Source organism: Scleropages formosus, chromosome 10, assembly GCF_900964775.1.
Source record: "Scleropages formosus chromosome 10, fSclFor1.1, whole genome shotgun sequence".
Lineage (NCBI taxonomy): Eukaryota > Metazoa > Chordata > Actinopteri > Osteoglossiformes > Osteoglossidae > Scleropages > Scleropages formosus.
The window spans coordinates 26,004,689-26,019,835 of record NC_041815.1 but is presented as its reverse complement, the minus strand read 5'-3'; the positions used below and the strand labels follow the sequence as shown (position 1 = coordinate 26,019,835).

Here is a 15,147-nt window from a genome sequence, read left to right as displayed (position 1 = left end):
TAGCACTGATTAGTGATCTAAAGATATCGCTACCAAAATAATATATATTAGTCAGGCAGTTGGAGGATGAATATGCCAGAGACAGAACTGGAGAAATCAACCACCGTTTTACCCACAATTCTCTACTCCTGGTAGAAGTAAGATTCCAACAGGAGCAGCAGCATGCGGAAAACCGAGCTCATCATTTGAGTAATGATGCCTGCGAGCCGCTGTGGTCGAGCGGGGCCTTCTGCAGAGACACCCATCGCCGGGTAATGGGCCACGGTGGCAGGGGCCGCCGCGATGCCACATCACCTCTCGGGGATTTTCCAGGATAAATGTGGTTATTTTTACCTGCTGGATGAACAAAGGCCAGCGATGACGCGAGGGTCTACATAGCGAAGCGCACAGAAATGGAACAGGGGGGGGGTGGTGTCCACAAACCCACTCACTCACATGTGCATGCATGGATACCAAAGGGGAATCAGGAGAACGACACACACACACACACACACACACACACACACACACACACACACACACACACACAGCCAGTTTTCCCAACACTGACTGAAACGCCACCGAACTACATGCGTTTAAAGGAGAGGATGGCAGTGTGTCGTTACAGGTACCAACACAATCGCGCATGTAATAACTACAGAGTCCGCTGAAGGGTGTGTGTTGACAAGATGGATCTTGGACCGCGGTCTCTCTCCGAAGGCTGGGCAGGAACAAAGACACCAGCAACTGGCAATCAAATCAGATGCAGTCCAATATAACCCAATAAAAGGGAAGAGTTTTCCCTTCCCCTAATGTCTCATTTGGAGGAAGAAACAATTAACGGGTGAGGGGGTGGAGGGAGATTTTTTTTTTTTTTTTTTGTGTGTGTGTGTGTGTGTGTGTGTGTGTGTGTTCATAGCACACACTTGGGGAGCCATAAGTGACCCCAAACTTCCCTTATCCAAAGCAGACAAGATTGGACCACATCTCACACAGAAATCCACTCCTTCAAATCATACTCGCCCAAACGAAACAATTAAATTATTCTTGTAGAACCAGAGCTGGGAGATCATGAGGCCACATACAGGTCACACACACCCAGCACTTGAGCATCTAAGAGCCATAAAAGAAATTTTTAAAAAAAGGAAAAAAAAAAAAAAAAAAAAAGTATAATTCGAAATATCCAAACAGGGTCAAAAATGGTCATGTATCCTTTGTAATGGTTTTATTATTTCAAAAGAATAATGAGACTGGAAAGCTCCAGGCAGACAGGTAACGATACCCAGGATGTACAAACAGAAATGATTGCGCTCTATAAATGGGTAAATAACTATAAGCAATGTAATATAAAACCATCACATCAGAAAAAGGTGTTGACCAAATGAATTATTATTATTATTATTATTATTTATTATTATTATTAATAATAATGGCAGCAAAGGAAAGCTGTTTCCTTGTGCTGACAGTCACACAGCAGGGTCGAAACATACACACAGGTGCGCTACATGGAGAAAAACAATAAGATGAGCGTTAATGATCCTCTCTGCACCAAAGGCTTGAAGATAATTTCGTATCTCATAAGGCGAAGTTCTGCCAAATTGTGATTAAACACTCATTAAAAAGGTGGGTTTTTGCTGTGGGTGGGCGGAGCCTCCTCACACACTCAGGTGCTGGGAATAACCGCGGGGAACAGCGTCGACAGATGGCTGTTGACCGCAGGAAGGGACAGAGAAACGGTGCCGCACCAGGAGCCCGGCGAGGCGCCGCGACGGCTGAGCGACGGACCCGGGAGAACAACCTGCGCGTCTTCCTGAGCTCAACGGGACAGAAGATGATGTCAAGCGCTACTTGTCGGCCAGATACCTCCATGGCAGCCTGGTACACATTCTCACACACTCCAGATCTTGGGCCTGCTGTACACATTTAAACCTAAGGTAAATAAATGACCCATATATTCCTGATAAATCTATATTTCGAATACATTTATTCAGTAATCATTGCCATTGTCCAAGGAAAATTTACATTTATTCATTTAGCTGACAGTTTTCTCCAAAGTCACTTACAATGTTAAGGTTACAGTTATTACAAGCTTACAGTGATTTACCCATTTATACAGCTGGGTAATTTAGGGTAATTACCTTGCTCAACAGTACTACAGCCAGAGGTGGGGATCGAACCTGCAACTTTCGGGTCCAAAGGGAGTAGCTCTAACCAGCAGGGTACCAGCCGTCCCAATTGAAACTTATAGCGTGAGGTTTGTATACTAAGCTTCTTACAGTGATTTACCCATTTATACAGCTTGGTAATTTTTACTGTATCAGTTCAGGTTAAGGGCGGGAACTCAAACCCACAACCATCAGACTGCAGTGCAACGATTCCAGCCATTATACGGTCAGGTTTCAGCAGCAGGAGGCGGTGGAAACAGTGACTGGACTCACGATTACAAAGAAAGAGCAAAAAAAGTGAAAAGGGCCAGGCTCCAGTGCACGACAGCACCATAAAATAAAAATAAATGAAAAAGAGGATATGAATGAAAGAATAGGAAACAATAACACAGAAAATGGATATTAAAATGAGTCAGCCGTTGATCTAATATACTTCCGAGCAACGTGGCAGAAAACTGATGAAAACGGAGGTCACAGATAACATCTGATGTCATAGTCAGTAAAACGTCTGAGAAGCGCCGATGACAGTGGGGCCTCCAAGCGGCCTATCCTGTCCCTTGGTCAGAGCCGTCCCTGACAGGCCCTGTAGCTCCGGCAGTATTAATCGTCAATTGATGCAATTTAACTTCTTGGGTAGCTGCTGAGGCTTTCAGTTGCCAAGCAACATCGAGGCGGCTGGCTGCAGCTTAAAGAGACAGGCGCACGGGAGGCGAAGGCGGCAGCGCTGAGGAGGAGGCCCTGCGCACCACATCAGCCCCGCGACTATTGTTCTTACAGGGAACATTTTACGCCTCCTGCTGCCAAACATATCTAATAAGAAAACATATCCACAGCTTGAGGACCCTGCTGCTCTATCTATATATATAGATATGCGGGATATTGATTGTGCATAAGGAACATGAAGCAGAGCACAGTTTCCACTTTGGCCCCTTGTTAATTATCCTCGATGGATCACAAGCAAATTGCAGGGAAGGGAAGAGATCCAAACAAAAAAAATCAATAAGCGTTTTTCAGAACAGTTCAAGGAAGGGAAGGACAGCTGTTTGCGTGTGTGAAGTGTGACGGTGCAGCAGAGCAAATCTATCCACATCAACGAAGCAACAATTTTAAAGAACGAACCCTCTTGGACCTTTTCTTACCGTTTGTCACATGACCTCCACTGCACCCAGAATCTTGAATAAAACACTGTTTGAGCAACATCACTTAGCTGCAATGCGAACACTTTTTAACACGCCGAGGTCCTGCTCCTTAATGACTGCACCACCTGCTGGAGCCCAAGTGTCACTGGAATTGCCTGGCATCTTGGCATCTTCACCACGGTATTGCAGTGGCCTGGCTCTGGAGCTTTGGGCATCCGACTGGTTCCAGCGAACCCAAACGTTCAACACAAACGGACGTGACAGAGACGCATGTCTAACCGGGCCGAGGAAGGAATTTCGAGATGTATGAACCACTTCAACTTCATCAGCGGGACGAGAAACACATTAAATATTAATTTTCAGATGCAGTAGGGAGTTGTCGACAATCCAGCTGTACAGAATATCTGATGTGAGGCTCAGACCTTGTGGTCGGGACAGTGACCTCCTGACCCAGTGCCCCACCCCTCCTACTCCTAGGATCGGTCAGGCGTCACCTAGCGCTGCTCTCCAGCGCCGACCCAACGGGCCGCAAGCCCTGCCCTAGCTGGCGCAACTTCAGAACTTCAATTATTCACAAGAACAAATGCGTGAAGAGGAGCCATCCTTCATCAGAGGCGTGAGCGGCGGCGGGTGGCGCATCTGCCCGCAGGGAAAGGTTCTGCTCCAATCTCAGCCAAGACACGACACGGACAGAGCCGAAATTAATGAAGCAGCCAGGACTGACTTTCTCGAGGGCCGTTGATTAATGGCGCCCTACATGAGCAGCTACACGGCGCAGAGTCTCTGAGGGGCGTCAGAACAGCGAGATCCTCTCCACAGACCTGTTGGACCCCCTCTGTCACAGACCCCACTGAGGAACTGGCTCAAAACATTTATCACTGCACTGTAAACCTCTTTTAATCCCATCAGGACCAATAAACACTGCGAACAAAGTTATTCTCCTTCCAGAATAAAAAAAAAAATAAAATTCTATGGGGAAAAAAAACATTTTCCTCTAGACTGCTTAACTTGTGCGTTACATCTAAGATCAATATCTTTCCTTAAGTGTGTGAACCAAACCTTCCAGGGTTGTACTTGTTCTGATATGCAGTATCAACCACATTGAGGAGAGGACTTAGTGCAAGTCCTCGAATTTATTGTTTCTGAGTTGTTTTAAATTTTTAATAGTTTTCTTTTTAAAAAAAAAAAAAAAAAAAAAAAACTAGAAAGAACTTGTTGCAGTTTGTAGTTGTTCGAGTTTGTTTGTCATGGAGAAAATATAGCTTTTAAACAAATAAGTGCTGTACATGCATGAAAAAGAAGGTATTTCACAGTGGGGGGGGGGGGGGTGTCACACCTTCTTGTGGGTTCTAAAAATAAATCACTTCGGATCAAACGTGACAACCAGTCAACTAATTAACATGTAGAAAACTATCCGAAATGCAATTCTTGTCCCAGAAGATTCAATTTTCCACGCCGATCAGTCATTTACTTCCATCCGTGGATATTTTGGGAGTTATTTCTCAGTTACATTATCAGGAAAAAAAATCAAGTCCAGAAAGCAAAAAAAAAAACAAAAAAAAAGGCACTGCGATGGATGCTCTACGCGTTCAGCTGAGTGATTATTCGGAGGAAACTGTATGAAGACTCATAAAAGCAGTTTCTGCGCTCAGATTCCCCCCCCCGGATCGCGCGCGCTCTGTTGCTCGGCGACCGCGAGCATCTTTGTCACCTGTTGTCGGACCGCGGCACGAGCGCTTCTCTCAGGTGAGAAAGGACACGACATCGTCGTGGGGCTGTGGGGAGAACTTCACCGACACAAACATTTGTGTGAAAAGAAAGAAAAGGAGTTCTCAACATTTAAATGACAGCCTAATCTGAAGTGTCACTCGCTCACGATGATGAGGAGTCGCAGATGTTGCCCATTCATAAATGCTACAGCCAGGTGCGCGTTTCAGTAAATCTCAACGTAACTACGTGGAACTTGCAGCTCCGGGTTTCACACCCTGTGAGTGGCAGTAAAACGAAGTGAAGGAAGGAGCGTGCCGTCGGCACGCGCTGTGTGTCCATCGCAGCCCCGCTCAGGCGCGCTCCACATCCATCACCAACGGCTCGAAGCCCGGCACGTTCACAGCCCGGCGCTACGAAAGACACACCGTCGGGCGGGATCCGATCCCAAACGAACCGAACCGAACCGAACCGATCCGAGGTGTGCCGCAGGTGCGGAGGCGGGGGCGCGGGCGCGGGCGCGCACCGTGCACAGCGCGCTCCCTCCACTCGGGGACCGTCCGCTTTAACCCGCTACAGCCTGAACAGTGAGTGACACGCTTCCTCGATCCGAGCCGAGCCGAGCCGAGCCAGGTAGAGAACCTACCTCCCGTTTCACATTCCACAGCAGCTTCTCCTTAAACTCCTCGTCTGTGGTCGAACCCATGGCCACGGTGCGCGCTCCCGCCGCCCAGCACTCGAGGCGTCGGAGGAGGGTCCCCCCCCCGCTGTGGCCGCGCTCTTCGGCGTTTCGGCTTCGCGGTCTCCGCTCTCACAGCAGCGCGTGCTCGGACGCGCGGCCGCTGACGCAGCTGTGTGCCGGAGGAGCGCGCGGAGGAGCCATCTTCAGCGCGCGCCGGGCAGTGACGCCACCGCACCCGGAGCCGCCCCCCCTTCTTCTTCCTCCTTTTCCTCCTCCTCCTCCTCCTTCTCCACCCACCCAGCGCTCATCAATGGGCTGCGTCGCTCCGGGCCACATCGCCATTCACACACTGTCGATCATGTTCACCCCCCCCTCGGCGAAAAAGGGATCGCGCGCGTGTGTGTGTATTCGTGTTCTGTCAGGGTGATGTCATACCTCCACTGGAGGAACACCGTGTGTCAGAGATTTAAACAAAAAAAAAATATCCGAACGATTACATTACCATTTAAGTACCAGGAACTGAGGTAACAAAAAGGGAACATTTTTAGTAAATATAATGATTACGTGGTTCACAGTCAGAAAACGTATCCGTTTGATATTAAACACTGTGTACAAATGTAATTTCATTTAGGTTTGAAAAAGGTCTATTTAAAGAAACGTTTAATTTTGATCCGTTCTGTTTTTGGCTGCCCAATAAACCTCATTCCTGTTTTCACAATGACGTCAAGCTGCGGTATAAATAAATACATGTCGTCACAGCCTCGTGATGGGAGGGTTTACCTTACTATTAGCGCGCCACCTAGGGGGGGTGTAGTTAAATTACAGCCTGGACAGCAGCGCATGACAACAGGTTGCATTTTATCCCCGAAGGACGTGCAGATGCCGCCACTAATATGGCTTAATTGTGCGCTGTATTATGTATTTACGTTTAAATTAATCTCTACAATGCATTCTGTAAATTCCGTGAAATACTGATTTTCATATCAACACAAGTTTAACTCCGATTATCGTGAAGAACTACCAAAGTACATGTATCCAGTATTTGAGTAAAAAATGTACTACAGCACAAACACACACACAGCATTTTTTTTTCCCAAATATTTTAATTTAACAAGAAATACATACAGATCATAGAAATACTTTCATATTAAAGAGGCACAACAGTGTTTTATATATTTATGAGACTAAAAATATTTTAAAACAAACCATAGGATTTGAAAAGTGTAGAAATAACATTCATAGGCATTATGGATTGTGTGCAAAAAAGAATTTTCCCTTAAGCTTACTGCAGGAATTGTGTCTTTGGCCTGATTACAGTTTGTGTGTTTCTATAAATATGCAAATAGACAAAGGGCTCAGTGAAATGAAATACAGGCTTCAGAAGTGGAAAGTCGACAGAAATAATAGCCACTTCAAATCATGTCACCGTGAACAACACCAAGGGATATCGATCTCCAGCTGAGTACCAAATTAACATAACTGCAAGACACTCATTAATAACATCTGCCCAAATAAGAGGCTAATGCCCCTGGAAAGCAACACCTCGTGTAAATAAACCCAATCTAGCATGAGCATCTCCTCTTTGACTCAGCATACACATACAAATACTCTACGCAAAAACAAAACGGGACATCTGTTCTGAAAGTAACCCACGGGGAAACTAAAGGCAGTTGTACACCTAAAAGCCTCTATATGGTGGTTCCATTTGTAAAGAATGTCTTATTTGTCAGTGCAGAATTTGTACTATGAATATGGCCAAATATCAGTGATTACACCCAGACATTCCTTATGACTGTTGCCATGTGGCTATCATTTGAATCTGTGAAAGTATATTTGTAAATATGCTGTAAATGCACTATGACATTATAAGCAAATGGGTAAATTGTGCAATGTGATATTCCTTTCATTTACAAGTTATATGAGGTACAATTAGTAACACTGCTAAGCAGTCTGCTAATGTCTGTCTGCTTAAATTCAAAATTTTACAGTCATTTGGGGTTTAACAAGGCATCGCATTCCCTCCACGTCTGGACACCCACAACAAACACAGTTTACATAACTGTGTGTTTAAAGTGATCTGAACAGATTTTTCTTGCTTTAAATTCATTCAGACTTGCAGAGAACCAGGAGTGGTTTTCTTCCGGTGCTTTTCCTGGTTGTCTTCAACAGGAATGGAGCTGTAGACTAACTCAAATACATTTGCCACAACCAACCTTCATGCACTTGAAGCCCAACTCAGGCTCTGCCTCCTTTGAAGTATGGTTACAAGGAAGAATCATTGAATATAAGCTCACTGGAGCTCAAAGGCTGTTAACCACTGAACAAATGCCCTTAAAGTATACAGTGCACTTTTAGGGGCTCTAATGGCTATGGTGTGTGATTATAATTACATATGTATGTAGTTAACAGGAAAAACACCCCCCTCATGGGAACGGCTGATAGATGTTACCAGCCTTCTTTCTGTATTAGTGGTTGGTTTGATACAGACATGCGTTGCTTAACGACAGGGATACGTTCTGAGAAATGAGAAATTGGGCAATTTCGTCGTCGTCGTGCAAACATCATAGAGTGTACTTGTACAAATCTAGATGGTATAGCCTCAATGCAGTCAAGCGATGCGGTAAACGAGATTTATGACAGTGCTGCCAGCATAACACAGCATCATGTTTTACAGTAAACTTCATAAGCAGAAAAAGTACACTTTAAAACAAAAAGTACAGTATAGTAAATTATACACCAGTAACATAGGTATTTATCATTATTAAGTATGTACTGTACATAATTGTATGTGCCATACTTCTATACGACTGGCAGCGCACTAGGTTTGTTTACAGCCGCACCACCACTAACACACTGCGCTACGATGTTACCACGGCTACGACGTCGCTAGATGATAAGAATTTTTCAGCTCCATTATCTTACGGAACCACCGCCATATATGCGGTCAGTCGTTATGCGAAGTGTCATTAAGCAGCGCATGACCGTAGTTGGTCTTGAATCTGATTGGTCTAAATGCAATTCACATCATACCCCACCAGAGTGGAAATACAGAATGTCATCCCACCAAAGAATGATGTGTCTCATTCAGAGGCAGCAGTGATGGAAAATGCCATCGGGCCATTACTCCGGGCATATTTCAAAATAGAGCAGTCATTTCAATTATGGCAGGCCTCTCCAAACAGATGAAGACAACAAATCACTTAAGAAAAACAGTCTTTAAAGGGATCAGCAATAAATGTACTTTAAACTAAACTAAAAAAGAAAACAAAATAAAAAAAATCAAATTTGCTGAAAGAGATTTAGTCTAGCACACCAATTTTAAAATGAGAAAAATGTATGCCTGTGTAGTAGTTCTGCATTCATTAAATGCTAATAATTATTCTAAATTGTTGTGAGTCAAAAACCTAATATCAGATCTTAAAAGGAATACATTTTCAGAGCACTTCAGAATTTTATTTCAGTTATGGCAATGTTTGATTGCATGATGTATTTTATGGAGTTTTACTGGTTGTGAAACACTCCCTGAATCACACTGGTCTAAATGACACACAGGAAGGAGGTCCACGGCCTCAGAGTGAATCCATGAGATGGCCACTATAATTTCTCACCTGTGTATGAAGGCTCAGGTGGCGTGTGCTTCACACAGGCACTGTGGAAACGGAAGTAAGCCCGTGAAGCGACGAGGATGTTAGTCCATCTCTCCAGGGATGTATGGCAAGAAGGTCGGATCCCTCCGAAATGGGCCGGATATTTGGCATCGAGGCAGCTAGAGGCCCAGAGGCGGCCGGTCGTCGTAGGTGCTGTACCTCTTGACGTGGATGCGGCGAACACGCTCCCTGATCTCCCCACACTCCTCCTCCTCGCTGTGGGAGCCGCACTGGGCACGCCGACGTGTTGCCTCCAGCAGAGAGTTGTCTGGTACAGGCAGCGTCTCGTACAGGAGCGCATTTAGCGTCTCCTCGTAGATGCGTGCCTCCGGGAACTCCACCTGGGCACAGGAAGCACAAACTTAACTTCCATCTTTATTGCCAGTAGAACACTGCAATTTCAGGAATAATTCACTTGCTACTTGCAAATTATCATAAGGAAAAAGCTGAAGACCCAAGACTAAAGGTGAACCCACAAATGTAATCTACTCGATTGGACATTACCTCCAGGAAGGATGCATTTTCTTCATTACGTACCAATACTAATAAATGCAACAATCACTGTCGATGAGATTCATGACTGGTTGCTAAATTCGACAGAGGGTTCAGTGCTCAAATGTGCGGAGCAGTCTTGCGGATAGGAAAGCCACGGGACTGGCACGGGGCTCCTACCTTGGTCTGTTTCTTTTCCGTGGCATAGACAATGGAGGTGCAGCACACCTCCGCCAGCTTGCGGCCCTGCCCGTAGAAGGACCAGCAGCAAATTTCATCCCCAAGGACATCCTTAATGAAGAGGACTCTTCTACTGTAGCTCAGCGAGAGCTTATCAAACAGCTCCATGTTCTTCAACAGGTTGTCATCCGAATTACTTTTGTGACAGTGCCAGAACAGGGAAAGGATAATTACAAATCCCAAACTAGTCAGTCAAAATAAATGGAACAAAATTCTAGGAAAGATTTGCATTTGTAAAATGTCAACTTCCTCAGAACATCGCCTTTGCTCCTTTGAAAGCATACCTGGTGTAGGAGTACTTGTTGTTGCTTCTGTTGTAGAGCAGTTTCACCACAGGCTTTTGGGAATATATATGGAAACACAAGGAACAAAATCAATAACAAGCTTCTGCATCCCTTTGCCAATATGTCAAACTGGCAGTGTTGACTTCACAATGTTGCATCTTGACAATGACTAATGAATGAATTTGAATAAATACTGAAAGTGTGTCTTCATCATGAATTAGACATTACATAAATATGATGATGAACTTAAGGAGTTTCAATGAAAGACAGTGTTATGCTGAACATGACACCTAACCACTGCTTATGTTCCCAATAGGAGTAAAATCCCATTTCAACACTGGTAATTCACAATGTGGATGACAAGCCGCAGTGGGAGAAAACTGAGGGTTCAAATCCAGCTCAGTCTGTGTTGTTTGCATGTTCTCCCTGTATTTTTGTAGCTTTCCTCCAGGCGCTCTGGTTTCTTCTCACATTCCAAAGACATGCGTTTCAGGTGAACTGGTGGTTTTTAATTGTCCTTAGTGTGTGGATGTCATTGCCTTGTGATGGACTGGCATCACACCCAGAATCTATCCTGTCTCACTCCCTATTGTGGGCTAGATATTGGCTCACCATGATCCTGTATGGGACATGCAGTTACTGGTGGGTGGATGGGTGAGAGGGTTTTCAATGTACAAGAGACAGCGGGCAGCATTGTTCTTGGATCTGGCAACAGGTTCGAATCCCACCTATTGCTGTAGTGTCCTTGAGCAAGGTGACTACCCTTTTATACAGCTTGGTAATTTTTAGTGAAGCCATTTTAGGGTAAGTCACTGTACATAGCTTAACCTTAAGTTATTTTGAAGAAAAGCATTAGATAAATGAATAAATGTAAATGTTTGCCTGCGAAGCTAATGGGAAGAGTCCAGACAAGTCCTTTTTGCCCACACCAACTCCTAGTGCCAGAATACAGGGTGTACAGGTGTGGCCAACCTCACCCTGCTGCAGGCTTGAATGAGCCGCTCCTCCTCCTTCAGAGAGGTGATCACCGGAACCACACAGAGCGCCTGAAGCCTTTCCTCCTGTGAATCACAGCAGAGTCAAACAAGAAATGCAGCTGCGAAGGTTGGGAAGGGTATCGAGGGAGGTGGGGAGACTGGTACAGAAGCTTGCAGGGGACCCAACAACTGTGCTGGCAATGACTCATTCAGCGTTGCCATTTCACACAAGTACATTCAACGATTCTTAGAACACGACAGTCATTTCATGCAAAGGGATGCTCTGACCCATGGAGCAATGAAAACTGCATCACTGTCGCTGCAAGTCAGCATCTAATAATGCAGTTTCAGTACAACATCAACACTTGAGGTAGACTAATACTGAATAAACTCAAAGCAAAAAGTTAGATGAAGTCTAACCTGCTCAGAAAGAAGGTACGCAGTATTTTCAACATATAATCTGGGATGCAGAAGCACAGCCTTAAGCTCTCCTTCTTGAATCTGTGACAGAACTCTAAAAATATCTCATTCATGCAAATTCTGTTAATTAGTGTTGATTCACAGAAATCAGGCACACGACATGCCGTCTCCATGGAGACCCAACAATGCATTCCTCGTGTTGGCACAGTACAGATAAATTGGATAACCTAGAATGCATCTTTCAGTCTGCAACAGCACCTTAAACTGTGCGCAAGAGGCACATGCAGAGCGAAGTAAGGCAAAGACATTAAAACATTTTAGCAAGCAGACGGACAGAGAGACCAATACAGAGTATTATTATCAGAAAGGAAAGTGGAAGAGATGGACCACTGAAGTGTGGGACTGACAAGGTGCATCTCTCTGACCTGCAGAGCGCTCTCGCAGATGTCCGCCAGCTCCTGGATGAGGTAGTACTTGGCCTCAGCCAACAGCTCACGGATGCCCTGTTGGCTCTTGGGCAGGACCACAGTGGAATCTCTCAGGTAGCTCAGGATGGCACCAAAGTGCTTCCCACAGCGGTCAATCAGGATCCAGCCTGGCAGGAGAAGACGGAAACATGAGCGGCCACAGAATGGAAACGAACACGTGCTTCCTTTTCTGTTAAAATCAGAGCACAGGACGTCACCCCGTCATCTGCTTTGTTAAAGCAAACAATAAACAGAGGACGTAGCATGAAGATGTTACCTGCTCTGGCTCCCGTCTGTAGCGACGAAACCTTGGGCCACTCACCTTCCTTGTCGGTGAACACCTCCATCCTTCCGCTGAACATGGCCTTGAGCATGGTGTCCTGCCGCGTGAGCACCTGCAGAGTGGTGTAGTAGAGGGTGCCGCCCACATTCAGACGCACATACTTGTTGCCCAGGCCCGCTGCGCTCCTGTAGCTGCAGGTCTTGGTCTTCGGACGGACGGCCGAGGAGCTGGGCGGAGCAGACCCGGCCGACGGGCTCAGCTGGCGCAGACAGCTGTCCCCTGACATGTCCCTCTGTAGGTAAATGACCACCCTGCAGACAGTGGGCTTGATGTCCCCCGCCGTGACGGCGCCTACAATGGGGACACACACGGCCCCTCACCACCGGCCACACCCATACCTGTGGAAGCACAAGCAAAAGCCTCATGATCAAACCTCCTCGGAGGAGTAACAGTAAATTATCAGCTTATAAAGGGGATCCAGGTTCGACTCTCTTTTTTCCACCACTCAAGTCATGACTGGCGAGGAGGCTTCGGGAAGAAAGGAGTGAAATATTAACCAAAATCAGCCCTGTTCTTGTTATCCAAATACGTGTTTCAGCATCAAGCAGCCACCCTTAACATCAACTTCCCTTCCACTGTTGCTAGGAGCTTAGCAGAGAAATGCGCACAGAGCGACAGAGCAATTTCAAATTACGAGCAAAACGAGAATGCCGGATGCACAAGTCGGTCATAGCAGACAGCACTGCCACAGCAGAAAGGAAACACCCGCCTCCCCCAGTAGTGATTTTCCCCTCAGTTTCCGGCCCAAGCGAAATGGAATGCAGGCCTTCATAATGGTCTAGGAAAGTTCTGGAAGGGATGAGGACAGGGAGAACAAAGACCAGTTTGGGATTGGGTTTTTCCAGTAGTTTTCAGTTTTGATTGGCTGTCCTGTTAATTATTATTACCACCTTACATTTATTTAGCTGATGCTTTTCTCTGAAGGAACTGCAAACAATTTACACAATTACACAACCGCATAATTTTTACTGTACCAGCACAGGGTAAGTACATTGCTCAAAGGCACTACAGCAGCAGGTGGGACTGGAACCTGCAACCCTCAGATCCAAAGGCAGCAGCTCTAACCATTAGGCTACGTGCTGCTCGAATGGCTATTTATCAGAAATCATTATCCAAGGTGCTTTAAAAAGTGAGGGGATACAGTACAGACAACTATTTACAACATCAGAATGGTGGCAAAATCCATTTTTTTACAGAGAGTGAGTGACACACACACACAGGTCATCACGTCTGACACGGCGGGGAGGGAAACAACCTGAACACTCAGAGTTTGGACAGAAGCCCAATGTCTGGTTCCACAGGATGCAGAAAACAAAACAGGAGAGGGGCTGACAGTGGCATTCAGAACCGAACCAACCCTCTCACACACACACACACACACAGTGCGGAATACTGAGTATGTTTTCATCTCTCAACACCCTGCAAAAATTGGTTCAGTCTTCATAATTCTAGAACTTTATTTCAGCCTCTGGTTAAGGATATACAGGACATGTTCTGTGGGTGTGTGGATAAAAATGACTGATCCTGAAAAAACTGTGCACGTGACAAACTAAGGACACAAAAACTAAACAAAACCACAAGGGAGGGAAAAAAAAAAACACACACACGGAGCTGTTGGTTGCCGAAAACCACCTCGAATGAAGTTTAACACACACACAGTGTCCCAAATTGGCCCGAATGTCTCCGTACAACAAACAATGACTCAATGATTGAATGAGGCAAATGCGAATTCACTGACTGAGGAGCTTTAGATCCGCATTAAAACATGGAATTTAAAGTGGTTATTGGTATTAATTAGCAATAAAATTATTTTATTTCACCACCTTTCTTCGTGATCTCTCCAACAACTGACGTACCGGTACTTTGACGGTCATTTTTATCCCAACTTCAGTTATGAGCGCGTTTCCGCGGCAGAACTTCTTAAGTCTTAAGTTAAGAGGAAAAATTTAAATGTAGAACAGCGTTTGTAACTGTGTGGAGTTAAACACGAGACAGCGGAATTACATATAATTTAACTTCCTTGTGGAAAACACAAGCAGGGCGATTCAGCAGCGTATGTGAGCTTCGAAGTATCTAGTTAACTGTCATATTAAAAAAAAAAGTTTAGCCACGTTAGCTCGTGTGGAAGCTCGCGCGTTACTTCCACAACAACCAACTCGGCCCCCCAAGTTCCTCCATATTCTCATAAACCAACTACAGCAAAAGTTACTCACCACGAAGATTTTACGATGAGGCAAGTGTAACACAGGGGAGACGCCACACTATAAACACGTTAACTTTGCTCCTAGTACGAATTAAATTTTCTAAACATTAGCTACAAACACTGACAGACGTCAGACCGCCCAACAGCAACCCGAGGATATATCAGGGATTTGTAGTTTTTCCTGTTGCGCGATAGCGGAACTCAATCGAGGAAAACTACAATCCCCACAGTTAAACACGACAAGCGCTACCTAGAAAAACTACAACTCCCAAAAGTAGCAAAAAAAGACCTAAGACACTTCAATAAAACTACAAGTCACATGGTTAAAAACTACAATTTCCATAGGCAAAAAAAAATGCAGGAAAAAAACTGTTCTACTCGGAAAAATAAGTTACAAGCACA

The 15,147-nt window shown here is 45.2% G+C and overlaps 2 protein-coding genes across 3 annotated transcripts in view; both read right to left on the bottom strand.

Annotated features, from left to right (window-relative positions):
* Nucleotides 1-6,084, bottom strand: part of sgsm2 (small G protein signaling modulator 2) — a 39,067-nt gene extending 32,983 nt beyond the window's left edge. Inside the window, exon 1 of one of the 2 annotated variants that reach the window (XM_029255354.1) lies at nucleotides 5,637-6,084. In XM_029255354.1, the coding sequence (XP_029111187.1) occupies nucleotides 5,637-5,696 (60 nt within the window). In that variant the 5' untranslated portion in view covers nucleotides 5,697-6,084. The remainder of the gene's footprint in view (nucleotides 1-5,636) is intronic. The other variant, XM_029255355.1, reaches the window with a different exon arrangement.
* A 2,374-nt stretch (nucleotides 6,085-8,458) lies between these two features.
* On the bottom strand, nucleotides 8,459-14,897 carry tnfaip1 (tumor necrosis factor, alpha-induced protein 1 (endothelial)). Its single transcript, XM_018748511.2, has 7 exons — nucleotides 14,756-14,897; nucleotides 12,522-12,880; nucleotides 12,158-12,327; nucleotides 11,313-11,396; nucleotides 10,336-10,388; nucleotides 9,992-10,187; nucleotides 8,459-9,660 (listed from the first exon to the last, which is right to left on the bottom strand). Exons 2-7 carry the CDS (start codon nucleotides 12,766-12,768, stop codon nucleotides 9,439-9,441), a joined length of 972 nt encoding a protein of 323 aa, XP_018604027.1. The 5' UTR covers nucleotides 12,769-12,880; nucleotides 14,756-14,897; the 3' UTR covers nucleotides 8,459-9,438.
* Nucleotides 14,898-15,147: the final 250 nt, after the last annotated feature.

What these genes read in the sequence shown, in the direction of transcription:
- tnfaip1 (XM_018748511.2), bottom strand. Translation starts at nt 12,768, where the DNA reads ATGTCAGGGGACAGCTGTCTGCGCCAGCTGAGCCCGTCGGCCGGGTCT. An exon ending in GGTGTTCACCGACAAGGAAG is followed by an intron (nt 12,328 to 12,521) that starts GTGAGTGGCCCA and finishes TTCTCCTGCCAG; the next exon opens with GCTGGATCCTGATTGACCGC. An exon ending in TCTGCGAGAGCGCTCTGCAG is followed by an intron (nt 11,397 to 12,157) that starts GTCAGAGAGATG and finishes TGTGATTCACAG; the next exon opens with GAGGAAAGGCTTCAGGCGCT.